General features: G+C 45.1%; 1 protein-coding gene across 2 annotated transcripts in view; it reads right to left on the reverse strand.

Moving 5' to 3' along the window:
- Positions 1-13,987, reverse strand: part of LOC126648409 (uncharacterized) — a 17,328-nt gene continuing 3,341 nt past the window's right edge. For both annotated transcript variants that reach the window (XM_050331305.1, XM_050331306.1), the window contains exons 4-20: positions 13,763-13,903; positions 12,734-12,796; positions 11,467-11,587; positions 10,950-11,042; positions 9,743-9,903; positions 8,577-8,662; positions 8,278-8,361; positions 7,035-7,097; positions 6,823-6,900; positions 6,641-6,729; positions 5,933-5,969; positions 4,540-4,688; positions 4,306-4,368; positions 3,917-3,992; positions 3,219-3,303; positions 2,949-3,036; positions 1-2,393 (exon numbers count right to left, since the gene is read on the reverse strand). In XM_050331305.1, the coding sequence (XP_050187262.1) occupies positions 2,283-2,393; positions 2,949-3,036; positions 3,219-3,303; positions 3,917-3,992; positions 4,306-4,368; positions 4,540-4,688; positions 5,933-5,969; positions 6,641-6,729; positions 6,823-6,900; positions 7,035-7,097; positions 8,278-8,361; positions 8,577-8,662; positions 9,743-9,903; positions 10,950-11,042; positions 11,467-11,587; positions 12,734-12,796; positions 13,763-13,903 (1,588 nt within the window). In that variant the 3' untranslated portion in view covers positions 1-2,282. The remainder of the gene's footprint in view (positions 2,394-2,948; positions 3,037-3,218; positions 3,304-3,916; positions 3,993-4,305; positions 4,369-4,539; positions 4,689-5,932; positions 5,970-6,640; positions 6,730-6,822; positions 6,901-7,034; positions 7,098-8,277; positions 8,362-8,576; positions 8,663-9,742; positions 9,904-10,949; positions 11,043-11,466; positions 11,588-12,733; positions 12,797-13,762; positions 13,904-13,987) is intronic.

Genomic DNA, 13,987 nt, shown 5'->3' on the forward strand with positions numbered 1-13,987 from the left:
TTTCACCAAGATAAGTAAAGTTTATTTTGGTAACCTCACTACCAGGAAAGTCTTGCACTGAAAATGTGCACTGATGAGATATGTTTAGGCAAAGGCAGGAAGCAGTGTGTGAAAAGAGTGACTAAGTTACTGTCAGTCAGTAAAAACTCTCAGTTCTTTCTTCCCACTGTTAGCAGGATGCAAGTATTATTTTTAAAAAATAACAAACTATTTACTTTAGCCTCTCTCTTCCCAGCAACTTGAGCTCCCTCTCTATGCCAAGGGAATGAATTTAACATTCAAATTATAATTTTAGGGTAGTAAATAATTTCAGAATGGATTTGAAATAAATAGATTCATCTAGCAGGATGGTAGTTGAATATTTTAGACATCCATCTCTATTCTCTTCAGTAATAGCATTGAATTAGGGAATATTCAGCCATTTTCTTCAAGCAGTAATGTTCCTTGCAGAAATTTATTCTTGTCATTTACCACTTCCCTTATTCCTAAGCAGTACATTTCAGCAGTGTTTCACTCTAAGGTATGCTGGTAGTGTTTAATAACTTATCATTGTTAACAGAGGAAATACTTTGCTTTTAAACCGTTCTTCATAAAGCTAAACTGTACTAGAACCTAGTGAACAAACACTTTTGGCAGTATCACAGAGGAATTAAAGATCAAAGACAGTGTCAACCATATAATTAATTTAACTGTGGATGCTGTTGACAGCTGATGGTAGGAGTTGATGCTTTAACTCGGGTAATTAAGGAGACGGTAATGCAAGTTCTTCCATTCAGATGCCATCTGACAACTTGAGCCGTTAGTAAAGAGCTATCTCTGGTTAAACAGTGGATAGGTATGGGGAAAAAAACCCCCAGAACTCTAATGAGTTTGGGAGAAACTGCAACTACTTTCTGCTGCTTCTTTCCTTCCAAGCTACATAAGAACACAGTGATCTCTGCTCCTGTCTGTAGGGCAGCTGCTCCAGCAGCCTGACCACAAGCCCAGAATACCTGATAAGGTAGGCAGCAGGAGATGCCTCTGAGCATTAACCCCAGGCTAGCCTGAAATGAACACAAATGCTTAGGTTTAGTCACTCCTAGGCCTTTTCTTCTTTCATGTGGCCCTAGTGCTGCTGGAAGGACACAGGTACTCATGAATCTACAACCTGAAGCCTTTCAATAAAACACAATACTGTGGCTTAGAGCCATGCCATGCTTTATGTAGTAATCCATGTCTTAATTCTACCTTGATTACTTCACAAAGTACATTTGGGATAAAAGAAGGTTGGCATCTTATCTAGAGCAGACTCTTTGCTGCATGTGGCTTTGTGCAACACCTTTCTTGCATCCAGCCTCAACTTTTGCAGTAGCTCAGTAGCATTTCCTACAAATGTCAGCTGTTTCTAATAGGTGCCTCAGCACCCCTTAGAACAGTATTTTCACTGCATTAGCAAGTAGTTTCTTCCACCTGGACATCTAAATGATAGTAGGCTTATACTCAAGCAACCAGTGGAAGAAAAGAGACTCTCCAGGTCTTAGCTTGGGAAATAGAGATGTGCAAAGGAAAGCCAGAAACTTGAAACAGGGTTTTGGGTAAGTCAATGATAGTCCGTGTTCTGGCTTTTCCTTCCCTTCCATGCAAGGCTGAAGGCAGGCAGGACTCTCAGGCAGTGAGCACACCCACACCTCGCACTGGTGGCAGCATGAGGGACAAGCACAGCTACACTTCCGTACCTACGGGATTTCTGCTTTGCTCTGAGGGACTAAGTACGGGCCAAAACAAACACTGCCTGATTGCAGCTGTGTTAAGAGCCTCCTCATTCCAGGGGAGCTAGGCATTATTTGCTTGCCTTCCCCTTCATAAACAGAACCTTTGTTATATCCTGGAGCAGGAGAAGTTCCATTCTGGAAGGTTTAAGGCCTAGAGATTGTACCTTTCCATGTACAGTGGTATGAACTACCTGCATGCAGTCCTGTAGACGCAATTGTCTTGCATCTGTACACAGGAGCCCCGTGTGGGAAGAAATTGTAGAAGATAGTTGCAGCTTCCCCTGCAAAAACACAGCAAGGAACTAGCACAGTTGGTCTCCCCAGTATAAGCTGGGCCATCTGACAAGCAGGGAGCAGAAATTATGTCTGCTCGGCATCAGTGCCTGCTTTGATCAGTGGTTTGTCCCCATTCCTCAAATGGGCCTGCTCCTAAGCCTTTCAGATGAACATTGAAAACAAGTCCACTCTTAATACTTGGTCAGGTCAGACTAGGGGGAAAAAAAAGACTTAATCCCCAACTTGGTCACTCTATCATGCGAGGATGTCATAATAAATGGATGGTTTTTTGGTCTGGGAACGGAACTGCTCTAGCTTTAGGCCAATCCTCAGAAGAACAGCTTCATCCCACCATTTTGCCATGACCTGGGAGAAGATGAGAGAAACAGGGAGTGAAAGGAGGGGAAAAAACCCACAAAGTAGCATCATCACATACAGACACTCCTGAAAGCCCCAGAATACATAACAGAAAACATAATTTCCCTACCACTCCCCCAACAGCACAAAAAGGCACATTTTTCCCCTTTACCCTAGTAAGTATGACATCACTGCATTTGGAATAAAGGCAGCTGTGTGACTTCCAACTGCAAGACATGGATCTTTCCATTACATAAGACCCATTCAACAGGAAGAACTTAAAGGAAATGAGAAATAAGAGAGGAAAGAGTAGTGACAAATATTGGGGACCAATGCAAGTAGCCAGGGAAACAAATCTATCTCAAAGATACCTAAAGAGTCCCTCTGCCCTTCAGGAGTGAGTTACTCTGAGGCAAATCACCCACAAGTTAAAACTGCTATTTCTAGTCACTGGCAACTCCTCAAATGAGCTGTGTGGAACAGCAGGAACCTGGTTATAGTGGCTCGGGACAAATCCAGCTGGGGATTTTGTGACCCAGTTTTCAACAAAAAGCCAGTACTTGCCTGGAGGTTGATAGGAAGCCCAGCAGTAGAATATCCAATGGGGACCACAAGGCCTGGAATCCCAGTGAAGTTACCAAGCTGCATGAACCTGGGGGGAAAAGCTGTAATCAGCATTCTTGACTTGGGACAGCAGCAAATTCATCTTTTTTTGGGAGAGGCAGGTAGCATCAATCTCTCCTGCCTTATAGCTTGAGCTTCTTCAGTTAGTGCAGCTAGTTTCCAGCAGTTCCCAAACTTTTGTTTCTATACTGCAAGTAACACTGTTCTTACCTCATGGACCGCACTGTGAAGGACATATCGCTGCTCCCAGTCAAGAGGTCAGATTCATAAATTCTTGGGGCAGTGCAAGGAACAGCTGTGGAGGAATCACAAAATGACTGAAATGAAAAGGAACCTCAAGAAGTCATTCTGTCTAACCTTCTGACTCAAGAATGTTGAGTGCAGGTTGCCCAGGACCATGTCCAAATAGCTTTTGAATATTCCCAGGGATGAAGATTCCACAGGCTCTGGGCAACCTGATGCAGTGCTTAAAGAGCAAAGGAAGAGTCAGACAGTGGGCAATCTTCAAGGAACAGCTCATTCACTAAAGCCACATGTTTTGATATACCGTGGTGATGCAAACTCATGCAAGTTGCTGGGATTTACAAATAAAGCAGTTGACTTCTATTATAGCAAGAACACTGCATACATAAGTAGATATCCAGTCCCTCCTGTGCGTATCTGCTGGCTTTGTAGCTCCTGTCTCAAGCACTAAGGGGGAATTTGTCACTGCCATGGATACAGCCAGTAAATCTAGAAATATACAGCAGTCTTTCTAACCAGGCTGCATTATCCTCTAAAGGCTTGAGGCACAGCAAAATATTTGCACAGAAGTCATACTCTTAAAAATTGAGGTGGGAAAGTTAATGGAGTGACTGTTCTTAAAAGGCATCCCAGAGCTGTTGGGGACTGGCCAAAAATGGCAATACCTGGTGTAAGGATACAGTTCACAGTGCTGAAGATCTCTCGCAAAAATCCCATGCTCCGAGTTCTCTGCCGATTTGCCTGCAAGAAGAGAGAATACTGTCTGACCAGAACCTTTTGGTTCACGAGGCTCATGTTTGATGTTGACAGGCTGCCCATCAGAGCCTCTGCCTTTGCAAAAGAAGACACCATTCCTGCAACCTGGAATCACAATGCAGGACAGGTGGCATGTCCTCTGTGGTGCCCCACCATTCAGCATGCTTTCATAGCTGAGGGCAGTTAGAGCAGGGTGACATCTTCCCCAGTGTACGGGGAGGTTAAGAGAAGCCTCTACCCCACCTGTACAATTTCACTATGGGCCTCCCTTCAGCCCTCACTACACTATGTTCCTTACCGTAATATAATCCAGAGCTGTGAACTGGGAAGCCAAGGCCAGGTTAGCCCGAGTGTCCAAATTCTGAAATAAAAAGCACTTATCAAGGCTCTGTTTGCAAGAAACTGAATTGCAACAGCCCAGGAGTTCTCTTCCAGTTCTGTTCTCCTGTATTGGTAGTCATCCAACACGTAGTTGGTCACAGAAGGAGAGTCTCAGGTTTCTCACTGACATGACATCTGTGCTGCTACTTACCATTTCCTGGAAATGTTTATTGAAGTCAGGTTGCAGGAAGTCTCTCATCTCACTGAGAATGCAGATTACATGTGCTACTCGAGCTTCCTCCATCTCTGGAAGAGAGACTTCAACCACACTGGCTCCCAAACTCCGCAGGTGCTCCACCGCTGTGTACAGAACAGGTAAAGCACACACAGCATCCCTGAGGTCACCAGGCTGCACAGAAGGGCTGCAAATCTCCAACCCCTTGCCAAATTAGAGACCCCATAGGCCATTATGTGGCAAGCACCTTCAGTGCACCACGTGGCACACAGGCTGCTGCAGCTGCTTCTCACAGGTAAAAGCCTTCAGCCTAAGGAGATCTCAGTATTCCCATGGGGCAGGGGTAGGGGCTTGCCCACAGGTTCCTAATTTAGCCACTATAGGACAAGCTCACCCTCTCCCTCCAGCCCCTCAGTTAAGCCAAAGAGTAAAAGGTGACTGCCAATGCTTGCCTGGGCAGTTCACAGGACCACTATTCTATCAGCATGAAATGAATATTTAGCATCATGAGATTTCCATTCAGAGCCTCTTCTGAACTACAATTGTAGAGGAACCCAGGAGATACTCAAGAGACCTGGTCAACAGTACAAGGTCACTAAATCCTGATGCACTTTAACCAGGCTGAATACCAAAACTTCAGAAAAAGTGAATCTTTGCAGCCTAAAAAGAATCCTTTCTTTGACCCCAACTTAATAATAACCCAAGCCTGCCTATTTCACTGGCCTTAGGTGCAGCTCTCCTAAGAAAATACTACAGATGTAGAAGTTTGTCTTTGGAAATTAGGAGGCTAAAGAAAATCCAGGCAAAGCCTGAATACTGTGAACTATCTCAGCTCCAATGCACAGGAGGCCAACTACTATACCAAGCATTGTAGTCCTTCTCGCCCACCCCCAAATACTCTCCTGGGTCAATTTTGCTTAGTCTAAACTCTGACAAAGCCACCCTAAAGGAACCATTTGGCTGCTTTCAAGGAAATGCCAGAGGACTGGATACATCACAAAGACCTAGCACTGTCTTGCTACTGAGTATTATGTTGTGAAACAAGGCCCTCCCTTAAAAGTCTTTTACCATTAAAGCTTGCAGAGTATTACTGAGCACAGATCTGTCTTTATATAGACAGAGGCTGAGCACACTGGACTGCATTCTTCTGTTGTAATCTGACAAGCCTACAACTGCTGAGATTTTTAACCCTCAGCAGTCAGGGGGGGTTCCCCAACACAAAGCTGATGCTGTTTGTCCAGCCAAACCTCTTTAAGTAACTGTCTTTAAGGACTTGAGGAGAGGTCTTTTTAATGCATACATAAAAGGAGCACCAAGTGACACCACAACAACAGGCAGAATAAGAGACTTACAGACTTTTCCTCTTTACCTTTCTCGCAGACAGACAGGACTTCAGCATCACATGCCTAAAGAGTAAGAGGAAACAACTCAGTAGACTTTAATAACTGCCCTCCTCTTGGTAAGCACACTCACTAGGACTTCGGTCCTCATGGTACCTTCCTTGTTCCTGTCCCTAATGGCAATGAAACAGCCCTCCAGGAGTGCCTTAGGCAACCTGCTCCCAGAGAACAGCTTGCAGGTCACTCCCCAGGGAAAAGGAAATATCATCTTTTCTTCCTCTGCACAGTGGTAGAGCCATTAAGAGTTTTTTTTTTACCTCTGGGGAAGAAATCCTGAGCACATTTGTGGGGTTGCATTACAATTGCCAAGCAGTACTAGCTTGCAAGCCCAATTTGTACACTGGCACAATGAAATAACACTCAGCAGCTTCAGCATTGTCACCAAGCAGACACACTGATTTTCCTCATTTGATTTTGAACTAACTGCCCTTTGTAATGAGTTCAGAATCATTTTCTCCAATAGAATCAGCAGTTGTTACCTTTCCTCATGTCTCCAACAGACTTTTTCAAAAGGCTGCCTTAGAAAAAAATCTACCCATGTTGATGTTTTCACACAGGCTATATTCCAACTATAGGACTAAATATGAGAAGCTCTAATGAAGACAGGCAAGAGAACATCAGATTCCTTTAAAATCTCACTTTGCAAAGCAGCAGAAAGAGTGAGATAGAATAGGTACCTTAAAAAATGTCCAGTCCACTCCCAGCTTCAAGCCTTTCAGGTCAGGAGCACACATATCAGATAGGGTTGCTTTGGGCTGTTTTAGTCCTGCAGGGAACAAAGAAGAGTTCCTCCTTTTGACTAGGATGCCTCTAGGAAGACAGAGCATCTGGGTTTCAGGGACGGAGAGGGCTCACCTACCATATGGATAGAGCGGATCTGGCTCAGCAAGGATACTGTAAACAATGGCTGCGTCTGCCACTGAGGTACAGATAGGGCCTGTAAAAGATCAGTTATAAAAATGTGACAAGAGGTAAATATACCTTCCTCCAAAGGTCTTTTGTAGGCACAGATTGCCTCTCCTATGAGAAAACCACAGCAAGGTCCCTGAAGTGGAGCACAAGTCCTCTTACCTACGCTGACTGTGGAGTAGGAGAGTGGCAAGCTGCCATGACAACTGATGCGCCCAAATGTACCTAGAGAACAAGAAAAGGGCAGTTAGCTAGGTATCAGCAGTCACTGGGAAAAGCCGACCAGATAGCTCCGGTGCACCCAGTCAGTAAACAACATTCCTGCCAGTCACTTTATGTCTGCTGTTTCAGGGCCCACTCACTCATCCTTCAGTACCCTTTTCTGCTGACGATGATCTGACTCATCAGTGAAACAGATGCATTCAGTAAATAATGAAATGGGTTTCCCCTAAGAAATTATTTAGTTGAGGGGAAATATGTGCAGGGTTAATTTGGTATATACACATTTAAACATGCAGAAGCAGCATTTTTGATATGGAGGATGGAGATGCAGGAACAGGATTATCAACAGCAGTAGACACCACCCCATGGGAGGTGTCACCCACTTCACCCGTGAGACTTCATGCCCAACACCAGTTGTCTTCTGCAAGTATTTGTGTTGCCTTTCTGACCACTTATATTTTTGTCATCATCATTATTATCTTCCTCTCAGATGAATCACAATTATTTAAGTTGACCTCATGCAAAGGAGGGAAAGAGAGTAATGGCTATCTGGTCTAAGATGAAGCAGCTGAGATACTTCAGCATGATAAACCATTCCCAAAAGCCAGCATCTCGTCCAGGTGACAACCCTGCCTCACCATGTTCCATACATTAGACACTGCCCTGTGCATTTCTTATGTCCTCTGCACATTTTCCTTGATTATATTAATTCTTACTGCAAAAACTGCATTGCTACTCCTTGTAACACTGAGATAAGAGGGAATGGCTACATCCTGGTTTCATACAAGCCTATTACCAGGTTTAACTTACCAGGTACAAATCTGAGCAGCATCAGCCTCTCCATATAACTGGGGTGATTACAACCCACCATGGGTGGAGATACTTTTCACCAGCTAAATACAGATACCCAACTATGTTGGGAACACCTCCCAGCAGAGAAGGAAGAGTGAAGAGGGGTGAATGGATGAAAAGCAAAAGCAGCATGCATGTTTTGTTAGCATTTGACTTAATACTTCCATGCTGCCAGTCTAACCCACATGCCTCCTGGGGTGTTACTCTCCAGAGTTTCTCTGGTCAAGTTTTACTTGACAGGAATTGATGGACTGTGCCCAACTTGTTTGTGGCATTATGTCTGAAACACCAACCAGACGAACACACCCCCTACATGATTAAAGAGCTCTACCTTTCAGCCCCACCACACCACAGAATGAAGCAGGAATCCTCACAGAGCCTCCTCCATCTGTGCCAATAGCCACCGGGCAGAGACCTACAAAAAACCCACACATTGGCCTGTGATCAGAGAGACATCACTTTGCCCTGTCCATTCTACCAGCAGCTGTAGCCAAGACAGCACAGGGAGCTCTCTGTTTAGCTGGGAGTTCTCTCCAGCTTCTAAACCCCCTCATAAAAACTAAATGCCTGAGGTCCTTTGGCTCAAGACCTTCCTCCCACCACCCCTGAGCTCCTTGTAGGACCACCTACCTGCTGCCACAGCTGCTGCTGACCCACTGGAGCTCCCACCTGTGAAGTGGTTAGGCTTGTAGGGATTCCTAGGGATCTTGTGGTACCTGAAGCAGAAACAAAGAATGTTTAATCTTTTCCTAGGAAGAACTGCAAGCAGTACAGTGCAGAAGAAGATCCAGAAACACAGCTCAGGGATTCTGATCTCTTGGTAAAGAGACACCATTTAATCTCGAAAGAGCTATGTCCCTAGAAAACAGAATGTAAAATAGACTTCTGCCTCCAAGAGTACAGCCTCTTGTTAGTGTAAACAGCTGATCCAAAAGAGACAGACACAAGGCAAGGGAAAAGATGCTGCTCAAGCTCTTCTGTCTGCAATGGCACTGTGCCATTACTGCATGCCACAGGGCATTAAGCAATTCCAAAAGGTGGAGCAGTTGATGGCCAGCAATCCTTACAGATAGGCAAGTCAGCATCCCCAGCTCTTCCCTTTATCCCAGAGCAGCAGCTCCCAAAGTCTCCAGTCTGACCACAGCCCCCAGACACCAAAGAGGTCTGGCATGCAGCTGGGTATCCAGCCGACCTCACACAGTGAGGAAATGCCCTGGCACGCTGTTGCTGCAGAGGGGGAGCCCTAGTTCCATCCAGATGCATGTGCATGAAGTGTGGCTCTACACAAGGCTCATCAAGGCTGTGAGGACCACTGCTGTGGGATTGCAGTTCTTATCTTGGCTGAAGAACTGACAACAGTAAAGCAAATTCCAGTGAACCTGTTTTAGCTAACAAAACCACTATGTTCTGAGACTACTGTACCTTTTTCTCACTGTTCTGAACCTTCAGCCATTACTGTGGCTCAGCATTACATTACTATTTATTTGTTTTCTGTCATGGCTTTTGTCTACCACTCATCCTGTAAACATTTGCACCTCCAGGCCTGTAAGGCCTGACAAACCAAGTTCCTTACTCAGCAGACAACACTCATATCCTCTCCTTCCTTTGGTTTCATGAGCCTTCAGGCTTCCACAGCTACTCTGACCCTCAAATCTATCCCCAGGGTTCTCTCTGTATGGGGTGTTTCCATCAGTTTTATTCTCATGTGCTTGCCCTTATTTTTGTATCCTTCCCAGTTCTGGACAGTCTTATAGGTATTTCTAGACTGGGGGAAGAGAGAGGAAAGGGATTTTTACCTATTAGGGTTGCATCCAGTTGTTCCAGTCCCTAGTTCATGCATGTTTGAGACCCCAATAATGATAGCCCCAGCCTCTCGCAGCTTCTTGGCCACAGTAGCATCTTCTGTTTCTGGCTCTGTCCCAAGATACACTGTTCCCACTCGGTGATGGTAAGGTACCTTAGCAAGAAGACACCTTATTATTCATTCCAAAACCCTGGTACAGTGCACACATGCACATAAAACCCTGTGTATGCTGCACATGCACACTTCACCACCACAACAGATCCCAGACATTGGGACCCGTGGAGGTAAGGGCTAGGAAGCATCACTCTTCAATTTGTCTTGTGTTGGTCTCTGTTAGGAGGGACACCTAACCCTGCAATATTTGGTCCTTCTCTCATGCAGAGGAGTCCTTTTCATACCGTGATACAGCAGAGCAGAAACATGAAGATGGTCATAGTCTGCCTCCCTGCAGCAATGTGATTGCTGCGCCCAGAGGCTGCTGAACAACCACCGCACAGCACACAGCTCCGTGTTCCATTTTATTATGGACAGGGCTACAGCAATTCAGATCTGCAGTGCTTTAAAGCAAGGCACCAAGACTAGTCAAATGCCAAAATACCAGATGGACTTATTTGGAGGGTATGCTAAGAACTCTTCACTTCGAGGCAGCAGTAGAAGAATCTGTACATAAACAGGACTCCCACCCTACAGGTAGGTCTCTGCACAGCCTATGACAGCCTGATGGCACTGCCAGGAGTATTTACTGGTAGCTACTGCTAGACCACAGGTAAAAATCCTTGTCAGTAGGGATTTTCAAAACAACTTGCATATTTCTGACACATGTATTTTAAGGTAAGGAGAGAGAGATGCTTTGCCAGTGGAGCAAAGTCAGCGCCTGAGAAACACAAACAGTTACACCCACCGTTACAGATGCTTTGATACATTCTCATTTCATGATATGAGAGACCGCTTCCCACACCCACCCTCTACTACCTATGGATTCAAGAGATCGGTACAAGATATGGAACACATCTGCTGTATGCAAGATCTGTCTTCACCTTGCGAAACTTGTTAATCCTACTCAGTGAAAACCCACGTACTACTCTGTATTACAAACATATTCTCAGGCTTCTGAGGAGTTGGCCTTAAAACCTTGTCACAGTGAGTTGCCCAGGTTGACCACCTGCAGCACGAACTGGCAGCTAGACAAGGAAACTCACCACTTTGAACTCTTCTTTCAGACACACTGGGATGCCATCCAGATAAGACAGGGTACATTTATTCCTGTAACGAGTAGTGGAGGCCTCAGCCATCTGCACAGAATAAAAAAAACCACCATGTGTTATATATACTTAGCTAAGCTGAAGGTCATCACCAATATCAGAATGGATACCAAAAATGTCTTTCTCAGGCTTCTACTTAGCCAATCTATCAAAAGTTTCTTTCTTCCACCATATGCTCATGAGAAACTACTACTTGGAAGCATCTGTGTTAATGGATGCCACATAAGCACAGAAGTCCTGTTATAAACATAGTCATCCAGCAGGAAACAGATTGCTTTAATGCTACCTCTCTTCACAGGAAGCAAACTTGTTTGTAATCCTCTAAACACAGAAGAAGGAAAAATGTACTTATTTTGCTGTGCAATATATCAGCAGAAGAGCCTCTGACCCTTCCAATGGATACTACTGCTCTTAATGTGGCAGAGGCCCCTCTCCTACAAGAGGCAGACATTACCAGCATTATTTGCTCCCGGTCCCATTGCACTATTGCTCTGAGCGGAGGCGTGGATTTGTCGCAGTCCTCCAGCATGGCAATGATGTTCTTGGCTACCTGAGATGGCGTCAGCTTCCCACTCCTGCAGGACAGAAGAAGTTGGGACCTTGTTACAAGGCCTCCCCACACCACACCCACACCCAGGGTTTGTCTCCCATACAGCAACATGACAGGTGTAAGCAAGAACTAGGTAAGAATCTCTGCATGGTGATGATTTCAACACGGTTGACACCATCAAGACAGGAGATTCCCTTCCTTAAGGAGAGAATTTGCCTATGCAGCATGTCCCCAGCCCTTAGAGTAGGGCAAGAGTTAGCAGAGTTACCTAGATATTCCTGAACCACCAGATAAACAGGGATGAACAGGTGACAGCTTTACAGAAAGTCCTCAAGCTTCCAAAAGCTTGAAGTTACGAAACTGCCAGTTACCACAAGCTAAGACCAAGAGACCAGACCCCTTTATACAGTCTTCCCATTACAGAGAAGCGGCTCCCTGTAGTACTGTCATAACTCACCTTAACAAACAGGCCTTCCCTCCCTCCTGGCAAAAGGCTGTGTTACACCACAAACACACCTATCTGTGGCTGACACAAAAGCCAGGATGCATCTGTAACACCAGACTGCAGTGTCAACCTTCTGCTCCAAGGCCACAGCCTGGTGGCAGAGGGGGCCCTTCAGGAACAAGTGCCAGGAGCACAAGAGGATTTATCTGAGCCTTCCACATCTGGCACCTGTCCCAGAGGCAACCAGGAATTACCAAGCAGCCAACAGCTCATAGAAGCTTAGAGGCAGGAATGTACTTTCAGCCCTTTCCCAGCTGGACATATTTACTGGGTGTCAGGGCCAGAAGAGAGCAAGGAACTGGGGAACCAAGGGATTCATCAGAGACCCATAGTTTGTGCACCTTGCATAATCCAGATGAACCTTCATCTGCTTCTCACTCGTGTTTGAGCAAACAAGGTATGTAGAAATCTCTCAGAGAAGACTGACAATAAGCCAAAAAAAATGGCATTTAAATATCCTTGCAGGGCTTGTAAAGCTGTGCCAGCTCTCCCAGCTGACTTTCCTTTGTTATTCTACTAAAGGGAAAGAACAGCTGGGAGTGATGCTAAACAATGGCACCTCAAGGACAACACTAACAGAGATACCTAAAAGCTTGTGAAACAGTAGCAGCCCACAGCAGGGGGAATATGTGGAACAGGTTGTTCCCAGACCACAACTTCACCTACCGGTAGCACTCCAGATAATCTTTGATCCCTTTGAAGCTAAATCCATTCCTAGCAGAATCAGACCTGCAAAGAAAGGATTAAAGGGACAATAGTGAACCACAGTGAACCATCAAAGCCACCTCTGTTTAGACCTACAGATTTCAGCAGCACCATCCAATGTGTGTTTGGACATCACTCACTCACAGCACACCATCTGGACAGCTGGCCTATGCCAGCAGCTAACACTGTCACGCTCTTTGCACGTGTGCCACATACCAGGTACACTAAAGGTGCCACAGAAATAAGGGATTAGTCTTAGCAGTGTGTTCTAGTTTCTTCATATTTCTACTGAAAGACAGCAGTCATTAAACTGTTCAAAATATGTTCCGAGGTTTACATTTGCTACTCACCACTGCAATATTACAGACTAGCTGAAATATACTTGTAAACCTACTTGCAGGACCTCTGTCACAGTTCAATCCAGAGACAGCCAGCAGCACATACGGTGTGTGGTTTGGGAAAAGGCACAATGCAGCACACACAAGGATACACATCAGCAAACTGCTTAAAAAACAGATGGCTCTACCACTTAAACAACAGACCATTTCTCACCACTCACTAAAAAAGCTAGTTTCTTGTGCACCTTTTTCTTTTAAAACCTGCATTCCTTCTCCCTTCCAAGCAACCCTGGTGTTCTCTTCAAGATTCCCTGCAGGCAAGAAACAGCACACCTGCAGACTCACTTAAAGGGATCTATACACTGGCTAGCCAATCACTAAGTGCATCTGCTCTAATAGTGCAAACAGAGCACTGGCAAGGGCAGCATTTAGTCTCTCCCCAGAAGGCAGACTCCCTGCAGCTTGGAGAATTTCCACATTGCTTGTAATTACTGGTAATTTATAAGGTGCCAGAGGAAAGATGACTGACAGCACTATTTGTTTTGTAAAGTGGCTGGGCGTGGAAAAAAATTCAATCTAAATTACTGACAATGACAGCTTCCCACTAATATAACAGTGCCAACACGTGTATTCTTCTACTTCACATACTGACCTTGCATCTATCAGCTGCTTGATAACATCTGAAGTGCTTTTAGCCTCAGACTTGTCTCCTGTAACCTCCGCAGCAACCTCCGGGATAAACGTGGGATCTTCATGAATGTCAAGTGAACGCATAAGCAAGAAGTTGTTCAGTCTGAAAGAGAGAGTCACTGCCAGAGTCTGCAATTGCTACCGTGACTAATTTTTCAGACTGTTCAGAAGGAACCTTACCCAAGAA

This window comes from Myiozetetes cayanensis, unplaced genomic scaffold (genome assembly GCF_022539395.1).
Source record: "Myiozetetes cayanensis isolate MyiCay16 unplaced genomic scaffold, myiCay2020 scf5-8, whole genome shotgun sequence".
Taxonomy (NCBI): domain Eukaryota; kingdom Metazoa; phylum Chordata; class Aves; order Passeriformes; family Tyrannidae; genus Myiozetetes; species Myiozetetes cayanensis.